Source organism: Miniopterus schreibersii (assembly GCF_964146895.1).
Source record: "Miniopterus schreibersii genome assembly, chromosome: 7".
NCBI classification, from domain to species: domain Eukaryota; kingdom Metazoa; phylum Chordata; class Mammalia; order Chiroptera; family Miniopteridae; genus Miniopterus; species Miniopterus schreibersii.
This window is the reverse complement of record NC_138108.1, coordinates 12376284-12399544: the sequence shown is the minus strand read 5'-3', so window position 1 is coordinate 12399544 and position 23261 is coordinate 12376284. Positions and strand designations below refer to the sequence as shown.

The 23261-nt window shown below is 54.1% G+C and overlaps 1 protein-coding gene across 7 annotated transcripts in view; it reads right to left on the bottom strand.

Moving 5' to 3' along the window:
- The window catches only part of TNS1 (tensin 1), a 215060-nt gene that overhangs the window by 104575 nt on the left and 87224 nt on the right, over nt 1-23261 (bottom strand). For 6 of the 7 annotated variants that reach the window (XM_081143015.1, XM_081143016.1, XM_081143018.1 and 3 more), the window contains exon 4: nt 399-440. In XM_081143015.1, coding sequence (XP_080999141.1) covers nt 399-440 — 42 coding nt within the window. Of the gene's footprint in view, nt 1-398; nt 441-22372; nt 22607-23261 lie in introns of those variants that run through there. The other variant, XM_081143021.1, reaches the window with a different exon arrangement.

Below are 23261 nucleotides of genomic sequence, written 5' to 3'. Positions count from 1 at the left end.
CATGCCATCCATCCATCCCCCTGCCTCCACCCCAAGGGTACCAGATCCAGGACCAGACGGGTGGGAGGAGATGTCATCCCCTAGTCCTCCTGTAAGTGCCAGGACAACAGGCACCTGGCCAGCCCTAGAGACAGGCAAGATGCCTTTTATGGTTTTTTCCAAGGGCTTTAGTCTCCAGATTGAAATAGGAGGCCCTGCATCCCATCAGAAGGGACCTCATGACTCATTTCCTCCCAGTCCAGCTTCAGCCTCAGAACAAGGCCCCCTCCTTCCCCTTACCTAATTACCCAGCACCCTTGGGGGCTGCCAGCATGCTTGGATCTGAAGTAAGCTGCAGCTGGGAGCAGAGGGAAGAGGGGAGGAGGGGCTGGCAGGGTAGGGAATGGACTGTCACTCACCACCAATTCATGGTTGGATGGAGGAATGCAGGGGGCAGCCACCTGTGGGAGGAACAGAGAAAGGCAAGGTTAGCATCTTTCATCCCCACAGAAAACGAGGGCCTCCTAAGATCATTCCAAAGCCACCACCTCAGTACTAGACACCCCTTCCCTCCACTCACACATTGACACTCTCCAGTTTGAGAATTCATTGGAAGATTATGTAGCAACATAGAAAAATGCTTAGGCAATATCATTAGTGGGGAGGAGGAACAGCAGAAGGCAAGAATGAAATGCACATCACAATTTTTAAATTCTGTAAAAAATATGCAGACGATGAAAGGCTGAAAGTCAATGCAGCAGAATTTTGATAACGGGGTTAAATGGTAAAAAAAATAAGGATTTTTTTTTTTCTTTGTGCTATTTTCTAAATTTTCTGCAATATGGTACAATTTGTTTAAAAATGTTTTAAAACATGTTTAAGACCTCTAGAAAGGGAAGAGTCACCTCTTCATTCTCCCCAATGCCAAGAGATCTCACCCAAAGGTCAGAGCTGCAGACAGCTGGCAGTGTCCCAAAGCATGTGGGAAACAGGTTGGTGAAGTGCCCCTGCCAGCACTTCCAAAGAAAGCCACCAGGTCACTAATAAACGCTGAGGCCTTGAGAGCTGAAAGCACCCTCTATGGGTGAGCTATTATTTTATCATCATCTTCATCTTTCTCTCTGATGGGGGGGGGGGGGCAGGTGGCAACTTGGGCCTCCAGACAGAGGGGGGAGGAGGGAGGGTTGGATTGCTCCCTACCCTAAGATAACATCCCTTAGCCACGCCAGGCAGCCAAACCTCTACCCTGACAATTAGCAGGGGCCTTTATCAGAGACTCAATGTGTTCCTTTTTTCTAGCTGGGACACGTTTTTCTTGGAGCTCATACCTCAATCTTGGCTCCAATTCCTGACCCGAGCACCAGGCAGGGGGCCCACAGAGGGAACGAAAGGGGAGGCTCTCCTGGGGGCATGAGGGTGTCTGGTCACAAGCTGTGGATGGCCAAAGAGGAGGTGGCTGCCGCCTCGGACAGTGGGCAACCCCCCACCCCAGCCACCACCCACAACCTTGGCTGGGGTTGGCTATTCATACAAGCCACCCTTAGCCAGGCCTCTCTCCACCTAACCCTGTTCTGTCCTCTGAAGCCTAAGGGATCCCCCCTCTTGACACACTAGCCCAGAGGGAGACAACACCCACGCGACAGTGTGCCCTGAACCCTGGAAGGATGGAGAGGTTGGGAGTTAGCATCTCCGGTTCTTGACGCAGCCATGCTACAGGCTCCCCGCCCACCCATTCTCCAGCAAAGTGTCTATCGCCCTGTGCTCAACATCCTTCCAGGACCGCTGGGAGAATCACAAACAAAGCCAAAAAAAAAAAGAAGGAGCAATATCTAACACTTACTGAATATGTACTGTATGACAGGCATTATTATCAGCGCTTTACCCACAATAACTCGTTTAATCCTTCCAAAAACCCAATAAGTAACTACTGCTATACCTCTGGTTGAGGTGCAGGGGGCGCAGAGAAGTTAAACAACTAGCCCAAGGTCACACAGCTGATCAGTGGCCAGGGGTGGGGTGGAGGGTGCCAGGAAAACAGACCAGGAGGAAGGGAAGGTCCTAGAGGTGGCTGTGGCCTGCAGGGCTCCCTGCCCACCTTGCCCACCAGATGAGGTCTCAGCCAGGCGAACACTGCCTCCCTGCCAGGCACTTTCAGCACAGGAGTCCTGCATCTAGCAGTGGCCTCTTCCCTCTCTCCTCCCAACCCAGAGCCACAAACACCACTCTGGAGCTTGCAGGTTTCACCTGATGAGGCCAGGCCCCCAGGGTCTCCTCTCCCCATTCCTGCTATCTCCCATGGACAGTGCCCTGCTCTGGTCCTTTCTTTGTTACACAAGGGTAGGTTTCCACCCTCCCCTTGGGCACTGGGGTTGGGGAAGTAAGGGGAGGTTACAAATACATTTTGAGGCTGGGGCACAATGGACAGGCATCCTCAGAGACAAGTGGGAGGGCTTCTCTCCCAGCACCACCCTAAGGCAGTGCAAAGAAGGGACCCCTGGTCTCTTCCCAGTCCCCCAGAGGCAGAGACAGCCCCTAAGCAGAGTCGCCCCTTAAGGACTTAGATCTGAGGGGCAGCAGTGGACCCCCACCCAGAGGGCCTGATGCCTGGGTGCCTCCTCTGCCCCTGCCAACAGCTGTGCATTCCAGCCAGCCTGCCGGCCAGCCCACAAACTTTGTTGTGTGTTTCCATGTTTCTTGAGTCTTTATTTCTCTCTCTCTCTCAATCTCTCTCTCTCTCTCTTTCCTTTTTTAAGCAGAGAAATGTTTCCTTAAAAGGCTCTCTCCTTCCCTCCGGCACCCTGGCCCCTGGCCACCCTCTCAGGAACCTGGAATGTGCCAGGGAGAGCCAGGGCCCCCTGCCACTCTGTGGCCTGTGCCCTGTGGCTCCACACTCCTGGTGGCAGCAGTGACCACTCCCACTGCCCCGTGGGGACTCAAGCAAGAATCCTCCCTCTGCAAAGGGGGCAGACTCCAAGGTGTGTGCAGGGGCTCTCGATGCCAGCGCTGTCATCATTCCCCATCCCCAGGGCTGGCAGCACAGCAATGACAGGGCTCAGGCCCAAGAAGTCAGCCTCAGGTGAGCTTCCACTGTGGTGCCCCTCTAACGACCCATCTACACATTGCAGGCTGAGCGGGCCTGATGTTCAGTCCTCCAACTCTAAAAAAATCTAATAACAATAAAAACTGCAGCACAGCCAGGCCAGTGGTTGCGTGTCGATGCATGAACCTGGAGGTCATGGTTTGATTCCCGGTCAGGGTGCATGTCCAGGTTGTGGGCTCAATCCCCAGTAGGGGATGGGCAGGAGGCAACCAATAGATGATTCTCTCTCATCATTGATGCTTCTATCTCTATCTCTCCCTCTCCATTCCTCTCTCTGAAATCAATAAAAACATATTTTTTAAAAATTAAAAATTTTTTTTTAAAAGCAGTGCTGCCAATACTCCCATCACACTTGTGATAGGCCAGCACTGTTCTTCACACTTGGCATAAATTAACTCTCCAATTCTCACGGCAATCCCGAGCATCCCATTTTGTGGATAAGGCTACTGAGGCACAGAAAGGTTGACAAGCTGTCCCACAGAGGAGTCCGGGTGCAAACCCAGCAGTCTGGCTCCAGACAGAGACATGCTCCTGCCCTCTCTGCCCCCTGTGCTGACTCTTCAGTAAACACTGATTTCCACAGAGCCACCCAGGACAGCAGTAACAGAAAGCTTAAGGAATGCAGCTATGCAACTGCTGCTGTCCTGAACCCTTTCCTTAGACATATTTGATCCTAATAAAAAATGTGTGGGGTAGATACTGTTCTTATCCTCATTTCACAGATGAAGAAACTAAGGCACAGAAAGCGTAAGGATTTGCCCAAAGCCAGTGTGGCAGAGCAGTCTGGCTCCAGAGCCTGCGAGGTAGGGAGCTGGGCTGCAGCTGGGAGGTGAGTGTTACCAGGCCCAGACCAGGGCCGATGCCTGGCATTTGTCAGCCCCCACCAGGATTTTCTGAACTTCAAAAGTCCCTGGGAACAATGCCAACAACAGGGATGTGTCCTTGGAGACTCACCTCCCCCACCCTAGGGCATGAGGGTCTAAAGTGCCAGACAGCAACCAGCCCAGGCAAGGAGCTCCCTCCACGACCTGGCCCCTGCTCTCCTTTCCACTGTCATTCAGTACCCATCCTCCTTGTCCAGGACCCAAAGCCACACATAAAGGTGAGCTCCTCTCAGTCCCTTGAACACCTGGCTCTGTTCTTCAGGGCCTCTGCCTAGGCTGTTCCCTCTGCCTGAGATGCTCTTAGCCCAGCTATGAGCATAGCTGAGTCTTTGCCCTCCTTCTGGCTTTTGCTTAGATATCATCACCCCAGACAGGCTCTCCCTGACTCCCTTAAGTTACACACACACACACACCCATATCTCTTCCTTCACAGACCTAATTACAATTCGGAATTACAGAGGTGTTTGTTTCCTTGTCTGTAATGTTTCCTCACATAGAAAACAAGTGCCGTGAGGCAGAGAACACGTCTTGACCATCACTAGTCCCAACACATAGTAGGTGCACACTAAATATCTGTGGAAAGATGAAAGAGACTCAAGGGCTGAGGAAGAAAGGCAACTGTAAGACAGCTAGTGGTAAAAGTCACTGCCATTTGTTAAGCACCTACTATGCACAGGGCAGGGGACCTAATCCTGCCATATGCATGATGTCTCTGAGATCCTGTCCCAGAGTCAGTCATTTTGCTTCCATTATACAGATGAAGAAAAGGAGGCTCGAAGGTCACGACAGTTGCCTCTCGTCAATCAATGGGGAAGAGGCGAGCTACAGGTGAAATCTTGGTCTGTGTTCTCCACTTGTTCTTCGCAGAGTAAGAGGAAACCCAGGCACCTCCTAGCGCTGTGCCCATCATCTCACTACTGTGCAAGTGGCAGGACCTGGTCTCCAACTGGGTGACACTCCAGTCCTCAGGTCTCAGTCTGGGAAACCCCAGACTCCTAAACTTGCCCAGCCCTCCAGAGGAGCTCTCCACACCACATCCACACTCCTGCAGCCCCTAGACTAGAAAAGACAGCCCATGCCCCAGGCAAAACCAGAACCACCTGAGTCTCTGAATCCGGCACTTCACAAGATCCTGGCAGAAACGCTCTTTTTCCCCTCAGCTCTTGCTAGTGTTTTGTTGTTTGTTTCTTTGTGGTAAGATGTACATAACATAAAATTTATCATTTTAACCATTTGTAAGTGTACAATCCGGTGGCATTAAGGGCATTCACAGTGCTGTACAACCATCTCCAGAACTTTGTCATCATCTCAAACAGAAACCCCACATCCATTAAATAAGAGTTCCCCATCTCCCTCTCCCCCCAGTTCCTGGAACCTCTAATCTACTTTCTGTCCCGATGAATTTGCTTACTCTAGGCACCACAGATAAGAGGAATCATACAATATTCGCCTTTTTGTTTCTGGCTTATTTCACTTTGTGTTAAGAGCTGATTATGTCCACCCTCCCAAAAAATCCTATGTTGAAGTCCTAACCCCCCAGTGCCTCGGACTATGACTATATTTAGAAATAGGGTCTTCAAAGAGGTGATTACGTAAGAAGTAGTAGCCTGGCCGAAGTGGCAGCTGGCAGCTGCTAAACTGTTCGGGCACTCACTGTGTGCCGACCACACTGTGTATGCCATCCTTCGCTCCTCGTGGGCCCCGAAGTAGGCTATTCATCTCCTCTTCTTACAGGGGCTCAGGCAGTCCCCTCAACACCCTGTGGGATCCAACACAGCACAACTACCAGGGACAGTGCCAGGACTGCCACCCTGGTCTGCCCGACTCCAATACCCACTTTCCCAGCCTGCCACATGCTTCCACGGCCAGACAACGCACACAGTGTGGCAGAGGTACCGGGGGCTGTGAGAGCACAGAGAGCACTCGGGGACCCTGGGCAGGCACCAGGGAGGACAGGCACCTATGGCAGGACTTCCATCTGGGCATGGCTTCCATCTGTCTTCTGTATGTCTCACCCACTCGCCTTGTAAGCTCTGTGGGGTCAGGAGGCTCATTGGTCACTGTCATCGAGAAGCCCCAGTGCCTCTCTTAGAGCCTGGTACTCAGTGGGGATATGGATGAGGTTCTGAAAGGCGGAGATGGGGAAAGGGCATGTCAGGATCCAGCCTGCACTGCCCGGTGACTGAGGAAAGAGCCACCCCCATCTGCGGATAGTCCAGCACCTCGGAGTCTCATCAAGAATCCACTGGGCTCTCCAACGTGGAAGGCATGGAGGTGGGGATGCTTCACAAGTCAGAGAACCCCACAAGTGGGGAGGAGGAGCCACAAAGCCCAGAGACAAGGGGCCATCAGGCACCCTAAAACCTAGAGTCCTTCATCCCCACCCCAAAAAACACACATTTGGGCAGAGCCCCCCTCCAGCCTCTACTTTTTCCCCCAACCCAGAGCATGGGAGGGTACCACTTCCCCCCTCCCCAGGTGAGTGGTTCCCGACTTCACTTCCTGCCGTTCACAGAGCAGTCGATCCTGCCCACAGCTTTGCCTGCTTGCCCTCTGGGCCGCACTCAGGCAACCTGCAACCAGGATGTAGCCATCTTCCGTGCCTTGGTCACTGAGGCTACACCAGGGTAGTCAAGAATAATAGGGACAATGGTCCCAGAAAGATCCAGCTATCCCTCACCATGAACAGTCCACACCTCAGAGTCACAGCATGAGTCCCCTGGGCTCTATGAGGAAGACCCAGTGGCCCCTGTGAGCTGGGCAAGGGCAAGGTGGAAGGCCCAGCCAAGTGGACAAGGGCTTGGCTTGGGAACCAAGTAGGAGGCAAGTGTGTGCTCCTTCAGGACCTGAGGGTGCTCAACAGTCAGGCAGCTACAAAGTGCCCTTGGCCTTGGGGGGGCAGAGGGAGCAAGGACAAGGCCAGGGACCCAAGAGACAGAACCCCAGCCTGGCTGGAAGACACTGCCCTCCCAGATTGGGCAGCAGGCCCTCGGCAAGGGGTCCTGGGGAGTAGGTGGCCACTGTCCTGGCTCTATTTCCTCCCCAGAACTGTGCCCTCCCCTCCAGGCAGCCTGTCCTCACCAGAGCGTGCTCCCAGCCTGCTTGGCTGTTTCCTTCCCTTATATAGAGTTCTGCAAGGGATCAGGAAAGGAAGTGCATCGAGTTCCTGGAGGCAAGAAGGGGCCTGTTCCCAGGGACACCTCGTGCTGAGTGGGGAGGGAGGAAGGCATGTCCCAGCCCAAAGTCCGGTCCAGAGCCAGAGGGCCAGCAGGGGGCAGGAAGGGGCCTGGCCCTTTCCCCAAACCCAGCACAAGCTCCAACTCAGAACCGGGGGCAGACAAGACACAGGGGAGTCCAAGAGGGTCAACTAGGCCATTGCAACCAAGGCTCCAGCCCCCAACCCCTCCATTAAATTCTCCTTGGCCACGTGCCTCTTGGACCACTGACCTAATGAACCTGTTTTCCAAGCTCCAGGCACCCCCCTTCTTCCCTAATCCTTCCTCTTGTCTGGGAGCCCTCTTCTAAGACCCCACTCACTGGCTGCCCCAGCCCACTGCCAGACCCCAGGTCCTGCAACACACTCAAGACTAGGCTTTCCAGACAGAGACACTCCTCTATAGGCAAACACCTCCGGACCTCTAGCCATGCACGCGCGCGCACACACACACACACACACACACACACACACACACACACACAGCAGTCCTGAGCCCAGCAGCCCAACCCTACACAAGGGGAGAGCCAGGTGTGCCAACTCCTCATGAACTTGAAGGCATGTAGTATTTCAGAGCCGCCTTCAGCCAGAAGGTCCCGGCAACAGCAGAGGGGGCTTAGCAGAGTAGGCTGTGGGACCAGCAGGCCCCACCCACTGAAAATGGCATAAGACAGCACCCAGATCTGCCCATGCTGGAGACCTACTTGCGTAAACATCTTCTCTGAAGATTTGCATCCCCTCTAACCAAAGCTAAGACCCCAAGGGCCCAGCTCAGGGGCCACACTCACCCACACCCAGAATCAGTGACTCCAGGAGGGCTGAGCTTGCACACTAGGCTGGAATTCTCAGGATGGAACCCTAGTGGACAGGAGAATCACAGAGGTGAAGTTCAGCAAACCTGTCCTGAGCACCTACTTTGGGCCTGGCCCTGGGAGCACAAGAGAATAACCTAGGGGCCTGAGAGGGGGAAGACAAAACCCACAAGACTAGGGCGGGGATTGTGGGACCACTGGGGAGCACCAGCAAGGGGGAGAAGGCACAGCTGGGCCCAGGGCTTGACTCTGTCCACAACCTGGAGTCACAGCTCTGCCCCCACCCTGCCTCTTCCTGGGCACCCCAGCTTGGCCATTGACAACCACCCCACTCCCCCAGTTCTGGTGACCCAAGGTTGTTGACTCCTCCTTTTCCCCCCGCCACCCCACCAAGCCTGGACAATTTCTCTGCCCAAATATCTCTCCAGCCACCCCAACCCCCAGCCCCCTTAATCACAGAGATTACTGCAACAGCCTCCTATGACACGTCTCCTCACCCTCAGTCTTGCTCCTCTAATCTAGTCTGCACTGGGCCGCCAGGGAACTATTTCTAAAATGCACATCCAGTCTGTCTCTCCTCTGCCTAAGTCCTTCAGTGGCTCCCAGCATCATGGGACAAAGTCCAGATGCCCTAATATGGTCCTCATGGAGCTGAGGGTCCTGGCTGTGGCTCTCTTTTCAGTTCCATTCCTCACCTCTCTGCCTCAAAGTCCTTGCTCCAGCCAGAGAAAACCACTGTCAAGTTCACTTTGAGTCCATAGTGTACACTCAGAGGAAGGGGCTATCAGCATACTTTACAGGTAAGGAAAAGAGGCTCTAAGGGGACACACACTTAGCCCAAGGTCACACAACCAGTAAGTAATGGAACAGAGCTCCACTCTGGTGGCACTCCCAGCCTCCGCTCTGCCCGGGGCCACAGCAGCTTGCCCAGTTGGGGGTCACCAGATGAGTTTCATGAAGGACACGGCCTTTGAGGTGGGTGGGTGGGGAGTTGTCAGGGTGGGGGAACCGAGAAGAGGACAGTCAGCTGGGCCCAGGGCGCAAAATGGAGAAAGCAGGTCAGAGAGGCAATTCATGGCCACACTGCACGGCCTCGAGGGTTGGCTGAAGCAAATGTCCGGGGTCCTGGAAGAGCCTGATTCACTAGGGAGAGAGGGCCTGGGCAAGGGGTAGGGCTGGAGGCCAGGAGGCCATCCTGGAATAGGCAGCTGCCCCCAAAGTGAGAGGTGAAAAGGCTCTGGACTGGGGCTAGACGCAGAGGCGAGAGGCTACCGAGAGAGCTTCGGGGGTTATAAGAGCTACAAAAGAAGCAAGAGAGCACTGAAGGGCCCAGCGGGGAAGACGCAGAGGAAGTGGGGCCCCTGTTGCACAAGCAGAGGTGTGGGACAGGCAGTGTGGCATGTAGACTCCAGAGCTGCCTTCTCCTGAGATCCAAAGAGCCAAGAAACCTCGGCCCTTCTTCCCGCCTGGGGAGGGGACATTGGTGCTGAAGCAGGGGGTTGGGTGACTCGGCCTTCAGTACAGACAACACAGCTTTTAGGAAGTTCCTAAAGGATCTGGTCAAGGAAAGGGCTGTGGCCCAGAAGTGGATAAGACAGAAGTGGATAAGAATGGCCTGGCCCAGGAGGGGCACTGTGGCCCAGAGGAGGAGGCAGGCATGGAAACAGAGAATGATAAAAGTGCCCAGTAACTGCTGGATGGAGGCATGAGGAGGGCTGTTATTTCACTGGCATTCAAGTCCATCTGTTTTTCCAGAAATTACACCCAGAGGGAGACTACCCACCCCACCCCCTCGCTCCCCACTGAGGGTTTCTGTCTCTAGATGAGAACCTTAAGGGACAAAAGTCTTTGACCTTAAGTTGTGCTATGACAGTAAGACAGGAAGGATGCATGGGAAAAAAATCTAAGCGCCAGGGGGAAACCCAAGAAGGCAAAGGGTTCAAGAGCTGCTGAGGAGGGGGTGGGGGGTGAAGGAGAAGAGGGGCTGAGACAGGCCCCCAGATGAAGAATTCCGGGGCTGGGGGCCACACTCAATCCCATAGGGACATCAGAGGGTCCCCTTGCTTTCTTAACACAGACCAGAGTCTGCTCACCAGCCAGGACAATGATGGCCTACAGTTCTCTCCCTTCCACCCATACTGGTACCTTGCAAACTGCAGCCGTTTACGGTCTTACTTCTGAATCTCAAAGATGCCATAGCTTGTCTGGGGCACCATCGATTGGCTAACAGCTTTTGAGAGGGGAAAATGCTACTCAAAATGTACTCTTCAATTTTAAGATGCATTCCAATTTGAGAAACATTAGAATGTAAAAAAAGACATCTGGGATTTGAAGAACTACCATAAATTTTTGTTAGTCCTTCAGGCTCTCTAAGCTGCCCTAAGCTCCTGACCATCAGGAATTCCTTCCCAATGTCTACCTACCTCCTTTTTTAAAGATTTAAGACTGGCCAAAAGAAAGAGCAGGGTGAGCCCTGGCCGGGTAACTCAGAGCATCATCCGGTATGCCAAGGTTGAGGATTCAATCCCCGGTCAAGGCAATGAGTGCATAAATAAGTGGAACAACAAATCGATGCTTCTCTCTCTCTCTCTCTCTCTCTCTCTCTAAATCAATCAATCAATAATTTAAAAAAAAAAAAAAAGAGCAGGATGAAAAGCAAACCCAATCCCATCTGACCCAGGAGAAAATTCCACATCCTCAAGGCCCGTCTGTGGCCTTTATGTTCCTTGAACCCCTTAAAGCCATTTGTCTGATCATCTAACTCCACACCTCTCTGAATCTAACCAAATCCAGGTAGCTGGGAGCAGGTTGGGTTCTGAAAGATCCTAACACCTTCTGTTTGTGGGTCCTCATTTCCAAATTCCTAAACGTATGGAGAGGCCATGAGCTTCCAAGCAAAGGGTGAGCGGCATGATAGAAAAAGCCCTGGTCTGAGAGTCAGGCATGGGCTCAAGTACCACTTGGCCACAGAGTGGCTATCAAGACCTTATTGAACCTTCCCGAGACTCAGTTTCCTCACCTATAAAATGGGGATAAAGAGACCTACTTTGCAGAGTGGTTGGAGAACTAAAGTTGACCAAGATGACAAAAGTCAAAATGCCTGGAACATAGCACATGCTTAGTAAATGTTAGTTGTCTTCTATTTGGGCCATATAATATCATTGTCCTTCTCTGGGCCCCAGCATCCTCACTTATACAGTAAATTGGATAGTACGGACTAGGTGCCAGGCTCCGTTCTAAGCATTTCATGTGTCTCAGCTCATATACTCCTCAATTCAATCCTGTGATGTAGGTTCTGTTCTTATACCCATTTTACAGAAGAAGAAACTGAGGAACAATAACAGAATAAGAAGAGGTCATTGATTTCTAAGGTCCCATCTGCCAGAAGTCAGAGCTGGGAACAGTATAATACAAAAGATTCCCATGGGAAAAAATCCACCTTTCTTTCTGAGCTCCTGACATGGCCTAAGCCTCAGTATCCGGAAATTCACTCATGTAGAAAACTTCTGGGCCCCAGATGGCAGCAACAGGAGTGAGTGGATTGTTCCGCCCAATTAGCACGAGTCAAGGGCCGGTGCTCTGGAACCCCATCTGGTCTGACGGACTGCACCAGGAGCCCCGGAAGCAGGAGGTCCCCAGGGCAGGGCAGCCCAGCTTCACATTGCTCCTTTAAATCCATCTGTGGCCCAGTTGCAGGAAGCCCCCTCTCACTCCAATTAGCCGGCAGCAGAGATTTGAAGTGAAGCCAGCACTGGAGGCCAGCGGAGGCCTGGCTGTCACCAGCATTGTTCGTCTCCATCTGACGCATATCCACTCCCCTGTAATGTTTCCTCGTTCCCTGGGAGGGCCTCTAAGATGCATGCATCTGAAATCAGGTCTGGAGGAAAGGGGGTGGAGGGAGGGGCAGTGGAAGACCTGGCTCTATCTGGCTCTGAGAACACAGGCAGATGTGAAATGGACAGGAGAGAGAGCTTGCATCAGATAGAGACACGGTGGCCCAGAGATACTGCCAAGGTGCATACACACAGCTCAGGCGCCCCAAGGCACACATAGAGTGCACAGCAGCAGGGCCACTGCCAGGTCCAGATGCAGAGTCACTGCCTGACGCTCCCGGCCCCACCCTAAGCAGAGCCACACGGACAGGAACACAGCAGCACCGCCAGCACACCCACGGGCAGGGGCAGTCTGTATGGCCCTGAGTACAGTGAATTTCAGGAAGCTCTAGGGGGAAGTGACAAAGTGGCCCACAAGAGCAGACTGGGGGAGGGGACAGCATGAGCCAGCAGAGGTGGGGGGTGCGAGTCTGGAAGCTCACCCAGGTTGCCCACAGGAGCCTGCCCACCCACTTAGGACTAGCAAGGAACAAACTGCCCTGGGACTCACCCAACCCACCTGCGCCCTGTCCATCCTTCTGGAACAGAAGGTCAGGGGTGAGGCACATTCATGGGAGCTGGGCAGCAGATGTCAGACACAGGATGGCAAGTGTAAAAACTGCAGGGTGGATCTGATATGACAGTGGATAAACATCTTGAAAATTATGGAACGCAGACATGCAGCAGGAATTTGAGGGGTGGAGGTGTTGAGGAGGGGCAAAACAGAGTGTAGGGTTGTGGGACGACCATATTATTATTATTTTGTTGTTGTTAATGCTCACCCAAAGATATTTTTTCCATTGATTTTTAGAGAGAGTGGAAGGAAGGGAAGGAGGGGGAGAGACAGAGAGAAAGAGAGAAACAGCAGTGTGAGAGAGACACATCAATTGGGTGCCTCCAACATGTGCCCCAACTGTGGCAGGGGATCAAACCTGCAACCATGCAAGGTACATGCCCTTAATTGGGAATTGAATCCACAACCCTACGGTGCACCGGCAGACGCTCTAACCACTGAGCACAGCAGCCAGGGCAACCATATTATTTTAATACCTACTATGTACTATGTACTTCAGACACGATATCACATGTAAGCCTTTCAACAATATGTGCAACAGGCAATACTCTCTTGTTCCATATGAAGCCACTGTAACTCAGCAAGAAAAAGTAAGTTGTTCAAGGACATACTGACCCAGCTATGAGCGGTTGAGCTGGGACTAAAACCCAGGACAGCCAGACTGTAAATCTATACTTCTTCAGGCAAGCCAAGTCACTTGGGTGCTCAGACACAACATACGGTCCCATGGGACCTAGGTGGTGGGAGGGGCTAATTCAGAGAGGCATTCTCCGTGGATGCAGGGGGCGTGGGCATGGGGTCTGGACCCGCAGCTCCTAAGGAAGGCATGGACAGGAGAACTCAAGCTGCCGTGACTCAGTGGCTGGGTGTCTGAGGAGCATTTCCGGAGCCCCAGACAGCTCTGCACAGTCTAGGAGCCACCTGCCCAGCAGAGACACTAAGTCATTACTCACAACTGTTACTCACTTTTCTCTGCACCCCACCCCTCAGCACATCACTTACTCCCACTCTGTTCCTTGAGAGTGACCAAGGGGGAGCCAGCAGATGTGCCCATTTCCCTCCCTCATCCCGCTAGCTCCAATCTGCCAGCCCATCCCCACCTGAGTCACTGGGACAGAGACCCAGAGACTCTGGCCCACTCAACCCTGACAGCTGTTACTCTGAACTCTGTTCCAAGAAACGGACTGCCTGGAGGAATGGTCACTGGGCAAAGAATCTTCCTATCTCAGGGCTGGAAGAGACCTCCCAGCATCTCAGCTGTCTTCCCAGCAGATGCCTAAAGGCCCCCACCTCCATGCTAGATGGCTCCTCCAATGGCCCCAAGAGTAGGAGCTTCTCTGTTCAGAAATATCCATGGACTTGCAGAAATTCAGCCCTGGTTAGAGAGAGAAGACTCTCCTAACTCATCTTACCAATGAGGAAACTAAAGCCCAGAGAGGGGAAGTGATTTGCTCAAGGTCAAACAGCGCCAAATGGGAACTAGAAACAAGCCACGTGAACCCCTTAACTACCAGACTCTCCACAGCCCCTTCCTCCTTCTCTGAGTCAGGACAGGCCCCTGAAGTCTACCTTCATTCTCTCCTGTTGCAAAGCAGCTACCGATCCCGTAACACTGGAGACAGGAGACCTAAAGGCAAGATGGAAAGGGAGGGAAGGAGTTGAAGCCAGACGGTGGTTAGTACAGAGCAATCGCTTTCTAACGGTGAAGGGCATCAGGAGCAGTCTGCCCACGAGGCAGGGAGATGGACCAAAAGGCCTTCTGGAGGCCCTGGAGCTAAAAGGCCAGGCCCTCTGGCAAGAGATGATAGGAGGGATTCCTAGGGTCCCAACTGGGGACTTGGGAGAGTCTTGGCCTCCTCTCTGCTCACCTCTCCTCCCCTCTGCTGGCCCCTTCTCTCCCAGAGCTCCAGCCTGGAATCCAGGCCTGGCCGCTGCCTCCACTCCCACACTCAGCTCAGCTGGGCTGGCCACAGCAGAAACCACTGTGTGTGCTGTCTGAGGCAGCTCAGAAGGCACCTCCAGAGGAGCCTCATCTACCTCTTGCACTCCCCAACCCCTCTGGCAGCTGCACTCATCCCTGCCATGAAGCCCCTGCCCCACTCTCTCCCCACAGTAGTAACAACAGTAACAGTAATAATAACCAAGGGCACAAAGCATGCCCTGCATTCAGGATTCAGCTCTATTGGTTTCCCACATTTCACCAATGAATAAAATGAAGCACAGGCAGGTTAGGTAAGTTGTTCAGTCACACAGCCTACGAGAGGTGGGGTCAGCATTCGAACCCAGACAGTGTGGGGGCAGAGTCTGTGACTTTCACCCCCATGACACACTGCCTTGTGATAGGTCCTTGATTTGGGAGGTTAAGCTCCTAAAATCCCCACTCCCTCATCCACGCAGTCACTGAGCACCTGCAACAGGCCAGGCACCTGGATTTTGCAACACTCAACATTCCTTTTGTCTCTGGACAGGCAGCCCCATACAGACACTCACCAGGCCACTCACAGTCAGGCTGGGCACCTGCTGCCTCTGAGCAGGCAGGCTCCTCTACCCTGGACACTCTTGTTCATTCATTCATTTAACAAACATTGAGGGCCTACTGTGTGCCAGGCAGATGGTGAAAGATGCCTACAAAAGGAGCCTTTCAGTTCCTTAGAAATATGAGCCGCCTACAGTCTGCCCTCACTCCCACCTGCTGCAGTCCGTCCACTCCCCCTCTTGTGTGGGAAGCTTTGCCAAGGAGGGCTCTCTGGCCTGAAAGATCTCCCAGGAAGGAGATTTAAGTGCTTGCTCAGCCTCCTGATCCAGAGAAATGAAGGGACTCTGAGAGGCTTTCCCATACCCAGGGGCTGAGGAATTTGAACATGGGGCTCCAGGGGCCTTGGCTTATGGCCTGTACCCAGGTCTCCCTGGGGCAGTACAGCTTCACAACTGCCCAAATAATCTCAAGTACAAGCTCGTCAAGTTTCTCCTATGTTAATGCTCTCGACTGCTTCCTCTTTACCCTGGCCCAGAGAATTCCCCAAGGCCGGACCCCAAGCTACACCACCTGGCTCTCTCCAAAGCCACCCTTTCCATGCACATCACTTCCTGTGCCAGGCACTGAGCTAAGCACTTCACAAACAGGGTCTCATCTCATCCCCATCATCACTCTATGAGGTGGAATATTAACCCCATTTTACAGATGCAGACACAGGCTCAGTCCAAGGTCACCCAGCTAGCAAGCTTGGGAGGGAAACCCAAGCCTATGTGACCAGGAGACAGGGCTGGAACAGTTATTTTACCCATACTACATGTGAGCCACTGTGCCTTTGTGCATGCCTTCCCCTGTGCCAGAAAGTCTTTATCCCTTTTCTTTCCTGCAGAACTCCTTCTCAACCTTCAAAGCCCATCTCAAATGGCACCTCCTCTCTGAAGCTTTCTCCACTCCACAGTTCATCGTGTACACTGATTTCTGCTTGACACCCCCTCTGCACTTTGCAGAAACCTTCTGTCTATTCCCTTTCTCTCCCACTAGACCACATTTCCCTGGCCTCTCCAGCCCCATACCCCTAGCACCTTGCCCCCACAGCGTCGATGCCCAAAAAAGCTTTTAGTTGAACAATCAGGAACCTTATGTGCCCACAACCCCCCAGCCCCTGAGTAGGGGTTTCTCCCTGTGCCCACCTCCCTTCCTGATAGCTTCTTTCTGCTTAACCAGCTTGGCTGTTTCTGGGAGTCTCAGCCGGTGATTAGGGCCCTAATCAGCAGGACTTCCTGCCAGCCACTGCCAGAAGTGGGGGCAGGGCCCGGAGGGAAGCAAGGTCAATCCAAGGTGAAGTTGGAAGCCTGCGACCAGGGAAGGCTCCTACAGGGAGATGGATGGACTCACAGACTTCCAGCCCAGAGTGTCTCCAGCCCTTTGTCTTACAGGTGAGGACACTGAGGCACAGTGAGAAAAGTGACTCATCCAGAATCCAGGGACACAGCAGGAACACTGCACTCCCCTGCCCTGGGCCACAGGGACCCAAGGGCAGACATCTCTCTTACACTTCCCTAGAAGCCCTCTGCCCACCCCTCCATATCCACCCTAGCATCAAGCCCAGTGCTGACCTCACAGACTGCTCCCTATAAAGGGTTGTGGTAGACCAGATTGCTCAGGTCTGGTCAAGATCAAGGGTCAAAAGTGAGCCCCTCGTCTAGATGAGCAATGACCTAGAAATGGAGCAGAGGTGAGCAGGGGCTGAGGAGGGGAAGCAACATAGGCAGGGCTGAGCTCAGGAACTCTTCCCAGCTGTCATCATCATCAACCCAAGCCCATTCTTCCTCCAAGAAAAAGCTTAATGCCTTTTGCAGCTGCAGCTGGGTGGGCCAGGGGTCCGGAAGTGGAGCTTACCCCTACCTGACCCGGAGCAAGCCCAGCTTCCTTGGGTGGGAACCAGGCCTAGGTGGAGAGTGCCACTTAGCAAGTCTTGAGGGCTGACCCCTGCTAATGAGGACCATCAGGGACTCCGGAAAGTCGAGGACCTCAGAGAGAGAAAAGGCCTGAGATGGAGAGGGAGTGTGGCTAGGAGCTGGCCCGACCATTGGTTCAAAGCTCACAGCTATAGAGCATGCAGGAAGGGCTGGGCATGGTTCTCCCCCCTCCTGCCAACAAGTTGACAGAACTAAAGTTGCAGCAAGGAGACAAAGATCAGACTTCAGAGAGACCTAAAGGGTACCTACAGCACTGTTTTGGGGATCCCACTTTAAAATGTGGATTCTACCTCTATGAGTATAGCCCATGGTCAAGAGAAGCCTGCCCGGAGGCCAGGGCAGGTCCTTGCCAGGCCTTGGAGTCTCCAATCCAGTGACTCTCATCAAGGGATGGAACAGAATCCAAGAAGGGGAGCTTGGACTAGTTTATAATAATGCATCTTGTTTACAGTGATGGCAACTTTCTCAGATCCTCCATAAACACAGATTTGCACTGGCTCCCTAGGCAGACAAGGTCTCTGGAGGTCCCCTTAGCCCTCTGCCTCCTCCCAGTCACAGAGAGAGAGACAGAGAGACAGAGAGACAGGGAGGGAAGTCTCTTCTCTGGGCAGATGCTAGGACTCCTTGAGGGAGCATGGTGCCACCACTTCCTCCACTCTCTGGTCCCACAATCCTCCCATCTTATGAAAGGAACAACCATGACAAGAGAGAAAAGGGTCTACCCAGCAGTGGGCTCCTGGAGGAACACTGCCACCCCCATCGTCACACACCATAATAAAAATTACTAACATTTATTGAGCACTTACTATGTGCCAGGCACTGTTCAAAGCATTTTAAATAAACTAAGTCATTGAGCCTCACAACCACCCCATGAAGCAGGTACTATTGTTATCCCACTTTACAGCTGAGGAAACAGAGGCTCAGAGAGGTTCAGTCACTCACCAAGGCCACACAGCTAGTCGACTGGGTCGTCCTGAGTTGAACCCTAGCAGCCTGGCTCCAGAGTTACACTTCTGCCTTAGTCTAGATCTCTCGGTGAGCACAGCCTTGTTTCCAGTTCTAGCCAATCCTCCCCAGGCCCTGTCTAAACCCTCCACCCCACTACCCCTCTTTATTCAGCCAGTTCCCGCTGAGCAGCATTCTGCCAGGCACAGCAAGGATCACCAGGGAGGCAAAAGGCACAGGCCTGACCTCAAGGAGTCTGTAATCCAGCTAAACACAGGAACCTTGCAAGGGCCAGGAAAACTGAGGAGGTCCCTTATTCTCTGCTGAAGAAGGGGGACGGGGACATAGGACTGGGACCCTCCCAGAGTGGAAGAAGGACAGGATTCCATTCCGGCACTCCTGGAACCCCGCAGACCCCATCAACTCCCCAAGACCCGCCTTTCTGGACCAGCCCCTCCTGCCTCCCGAAACACCCAGCCTGAACTACAGGCTTCCAGCCCTAAAAAGGCAGGGTTACAGAGCCCAGACTAGCCCTGGCTCGGGCACACCACCCCCACCCCACACAAGCTCCAGCTCCGTGGAGAACAGCCACCCTCCCTGAGGAAAACCAAGGTGCGGAAAAGTAGGAAGATAGCCAAAGTCACCAAACTGGGTAGAAGCAACCCAGGGATCCAGCTGCGCCTGCTGTGGCCTCGCCCCTCAGTGATGGGAAAGTGTTTCAGGCTATATGAAAAGAGAAAGGAGCTGGGCCAGCGTGACCATGCATAGTGGAGGGGGTACCCAGGGAGGTGGGCATGGCCCACGGGCTAGCAGCACCGCCGTCCCCACTACCCTCGTTCCAGCTCAGTGGTGCCACACCTCTGCATGCGTAACAGCTTTGAAAGCTAAGAGCTAGGGCCTGGGGGGGGGGGGGGGGGGGGTTACAGTGCTGAGGACAAAGTCCTGGCTCCAGTATCCCAAAACCGCCCTCTCCCTCTCCGCATGCCACATCCATTTCTGATTCGCTTTATTCAAAGTCCAGCAACTGGAAGGGCTTTCCTGCCTGGCTCCTCTGCCCTCTCCAGCACACATCCTTCAGCTGGGCCTCAGTGCCCTTTCTGGGGTGAAAGAGACTTAGGGCCCAGAAATAAGCCAAGGAGCCAGCACTGCCTGCAGCCGAGAGCCTTTGCTGGTCCCCCAGCTCTGCCTGGATTTCTCTAAGAGCTCCAGGCCATGCCAGCATCTCCTGGTACTGCCCCACACACCCGGCCGTCGCTCTTTAGGTCTCTGTGGAACCAGAAGGAAGAGTGTCCTAATTAAGCAGCCCCATCTAGTCCCTGGCTCAAGACAGGGGACTGAAGTTGGACACTGGAAAGGACTTGTCCATAGGAGAATCCAGCACTATGCAAGGGACTGACCCAGTCAGAGGCGGGGGGTTGACTGGGGTGACCTCAGACCCTACCCCTTCACTCTCTTCACTGGGGAGAAAAGGGGTCCCAGGGCTTGAGGGAGAGGCAGGCTGGGACAGGAGGCCCAGTGTGGGTCCTCAGCTCACCCCAAAAGCCCACCTTGACACTCCCATCATAGGAAGCCCAAGCCTCTGGAGGTTCGGTGTACAGAAATCTTAAATGTCAACACGCGCGCGCACACACACACACACACACACACCGCTCACCTTGGAAAACAGGTCTGGAAAGGCAGGCGGGGGGGGGGGGGGGTGACCTGCGCCTCCAACACTCCTCCTGAGAGGCCCTAGAGAATGCACCCTTGGCTGGTATCCCCTGCTGCTAGTTACACAAACCACTTCAAGCTGCCCTGACAACCTTGTATTATTTACACATTTGGAAACTGAGGCTTAGAAGAGAATTGCCCCTGGGTTTTTCTGCATTGCGGATCTTGGCTCTGCTCCTCTGCCTACCATTTCCAGGCAGGCTGGGGAGGCCCCTTTTGGGGCGTAGGCAAACTGGACAGGGGCTCAAGCTGCCCAACCTCAAAGCAACCCTTCCTTCCCCCCTCCTGGCACACTGGCCCCCAGTTAGTCCCTCAGCAGACTACAAGGGCTCCAACTTCAGGGGGCAGAGGTAGAGGTCTGTATTGCTTCTGACCCCTCCATTCCCCAGTGTCACGCAGCCCACAGGTCTGCTCCAGGTGCTGTGGAGTTACCCAGCAGGCAGGGCATGCAGTGGGACCAGAGGACTGGGAAGAAACTCAGAATCTCTGCAGGAAGCAGCTGGAGCAGACCCGGTGGGTGGTTGAGCAATGGGTGTGAAGAGAGCAGGCTCTCTGTTCCCCAAACCCTGGAGGGGAGGAGGCCCCTGCCCTGTAAAGTCCTCATCTCTGCCCAGCCCCAGGCCAGAGGCTACCACCCTTCTGCTGCCTTTTCCGGGTGTCAGAGAATTTCCCAACTCCGAGAATCCCAGGACCTCGGCATCCCAAGAGACCTTCAAGGTCATCTTTTCTAACCACATCCCAACTCAGGAATCCTTCTGAGCTGTTGTCCAGTCTCTGTCTGACCTCCCCCCAAGACGGGAAGCTCACTACCTTACAAGGCAGCCCGTTCTCTCCCTGACCTGCCACACTTGTTAGAAAGCCCTTCGTTAAACTCAAGCTGAGCTTCCTTCACCAAACACAAATCCATTCGGCCCCTCTGCTTCCTGTTCCTACCTTGGAAGAAACGGGGAACTGAGGGTTCTCAAACTCCAAGGTTTTGGTCACAGTGCATCAGTGACGAGAAGATGGTCACCAAACGGTAACCTCTGAACTCAGCTGTACCACAGCCCAACTCCCCTCCATCTGGCCACCAGCATCCCGTGTTTATCTCACTGGGCCCCACAATCCCCATGGAAGATTCTGAATCAGGGCTTTGAGGAAAGCGAAGTATGAAGAAGTATGGGATGAGGGATGGGGAAGGACAGCCAGAGGGTTCAAGGCCAGGGATTTGGAAGAAGAGGCTCCTAAGTTGCCTCCTCCACCACCCAAGAATTTTCTTTTCCAGATCAAAGTGCTGGCTGTCAGCACTGGCAGCCCTCTTAGACCCACTGAGACCCTCCCAGGCCCCAGCCCTCCACGGGCAGCAGAGTAAAGGCCAACTCAACCCCAAGTGAGATCCCAGTACTGGTCCCGTTCGGAGCCCTTCCACCCAGCTCCCCAACCAGAGCCAGGTCCAGGTCCTCCCTGCCACACCCCTGGGCCAGAGGGGTCCGGCAAAGGGTGGTTCAGCTGTAGCAAGCTGTGAGGTCCTAGGGGACAGTGAGGGTGGGGGAGACAGAAGCAGCTGCCAGCTGGCAGGGGTAGTAGCAACTTAAGGCCAAGTCAGAGCCACAATGGTCCCCACCCCACCCAGGCAGCTTCAGGAAGAGGCCAGGCAGAGACTCAATGAAAGAGAGTGCTCCCTCCACACCCTCTTGACCCCCCTGGCTTGGATTTGCCACAAGGAACAGGCGCTGGGGCTTCCAGAAGACGTCCCTGTCCCCAAAGACTCTAAATCCTAGCTCCAGTTCCCCCTCCTAGCCTCGCCCACAACCGCCTATCCTGCCCTCCCCTACCCAGCACCCATCCTGTACTCTAACCCCATTCCACCCCCTGCAGGGAGCCCAGCTTGGGAGCATAGCAGGCTTCTCCTGGTCACCCCTCCATCACTCTCTTCCCAGTTTCCTCTTCTAGGACAGTGGATGGCCTAAAAACATCTGGGCAGGCAGTCCTGGCCCTGGTCCTGAACTGGGGGGTGAGGGACAGACACTGAGATTCGCTCTGTATAGATTCTCCAGCTGGGGAAGGGGTGACAGGCAGGGCATCAGAGGGTCGGGTGGGGGAAGGAAGGAGAGGGAGTGAAAGGCAGCTGTGTGTGTCTGTTCATTAACCACCTGGATTAGCCATTTCTGCCCAGAGGGGTGAGGAAGGAATAAGATGCTGATTGGGGGAGGGCAGCAGGGGGCATTCATACCAGGCCTTGCCCATGGGCAAGGGAGCATGGACCCAAGCTGAGAGGAGTGCTTTTAACTCCAACCTTCCCACCCCTGCCAGACCCTCCCTTGCAGCTGTGGCCAGCCCTTGGGAGATGAGAGATGGGAGCACAGAGAACCCCAAGGAGGAGAGGGGGGGCCAATAACAGCTCCAGTGGGTGGCAGGGAGAGAAATAAAGAGGAAAACATGCCTACTCTTCTCATGGTCCTCTCCCCCAGGCAGCCCTGTGATGGGCAGGCAAGTGGGGAAGAGAGTGCTGGAGACAAAATACTCCCAACTGCCCCCCCCAGATGTGTCCCTCCCACTCACCTCTGCTGTCACGGGTCTCCAGCAGCCGTGAACACCAGCAACTTCCCCAGCAAACAAAACTTCTAACTAGTCTCTCTCTTTCTCAGAGCATGGACAACCGCACCCTAGACACCCCTGCAAAAATCTCAGACACATCTGAAGGGGGTACTGACAGGTTGCCCTGAGGGGCTAGCATACAGGACATGTGATCAGGGGGCCTGACCTCCTCCTCCCCTAATTTATGCCCTGATCAGCCACCCTGACAGCATCTGTAAGGACAGCCCAGCAGCATACACACATCCCAACTCACCTTTCTGGCAGAGGAGCCCCTGGGTGGGGTGAGTGTCTAGGCTCACGGGGCAGGGCGGTGGGCAGTGATGGGGCAGCAGCTGTGGCTGGCAAGAAGCTGTTTGCCAAGAGGAGGGCGTGAGTGAGCCTTGTGTCCAGGTGGGGAGCAGGCACAGGGAGCAGAGCTGGCCCCAGGGCCACTGCTGGGAGCAACTGAGCGAGGGCGCTGCTGGCCCAGCTCCCTCCTCCCGGTGGTGGCTGGCGGGCGAGCACGCACCGCCTCCTTCCCGGAGCCGGCCAGCAGCCCGCCCCTCGGCTGCCTCTTTAACCCCTGCAGCACTCACGCCCAGCTCAGGCCAGGCTGGCGGTGGCAGGGCACAGGCGCCCAGGGCAGGGCATGCCAAGAAGAGTGGCTTCCCTGTCCAATCAGCCACAGGCCCTGCAGCCTTCCTAGGGACCAGCAGGGAGGAGCCAAAGGGCTTGTGAGGGGGCAGAGGTGGGGAAAGGGGGCAGGACCCCATGGAAGAGATACAGCTGCACTGAAATGGCCAAAGGGCTGCTGGGTGGAAAGGATGTTTGGTGAGATGATGATGATGATGATGATGATGATGATAAACAGCAACTCTCAACTTTTGTAGAGCACTCATTTTGTGACTGGTGAATCACTAGAATCTCACTTTTTTTTTTTCCAATTTTCACCCAACAACATGCTTAGAGAGAAGAGGGGAGAGAGAAAAAATTCAATTGGTTGCCTTCTGTAAGGGCCCCTACTGGGGACAGAACCTGCAACCTAGGTGTGTGCCCTGACAGGGAACTGAACTGGCAACCCTTTGGTGCACAGGACGATGCTCTAACCAACTGAGCCCCTCCAGCCAGGCTACAATCTCACTTCTGAATCTGTTTATTCCTTC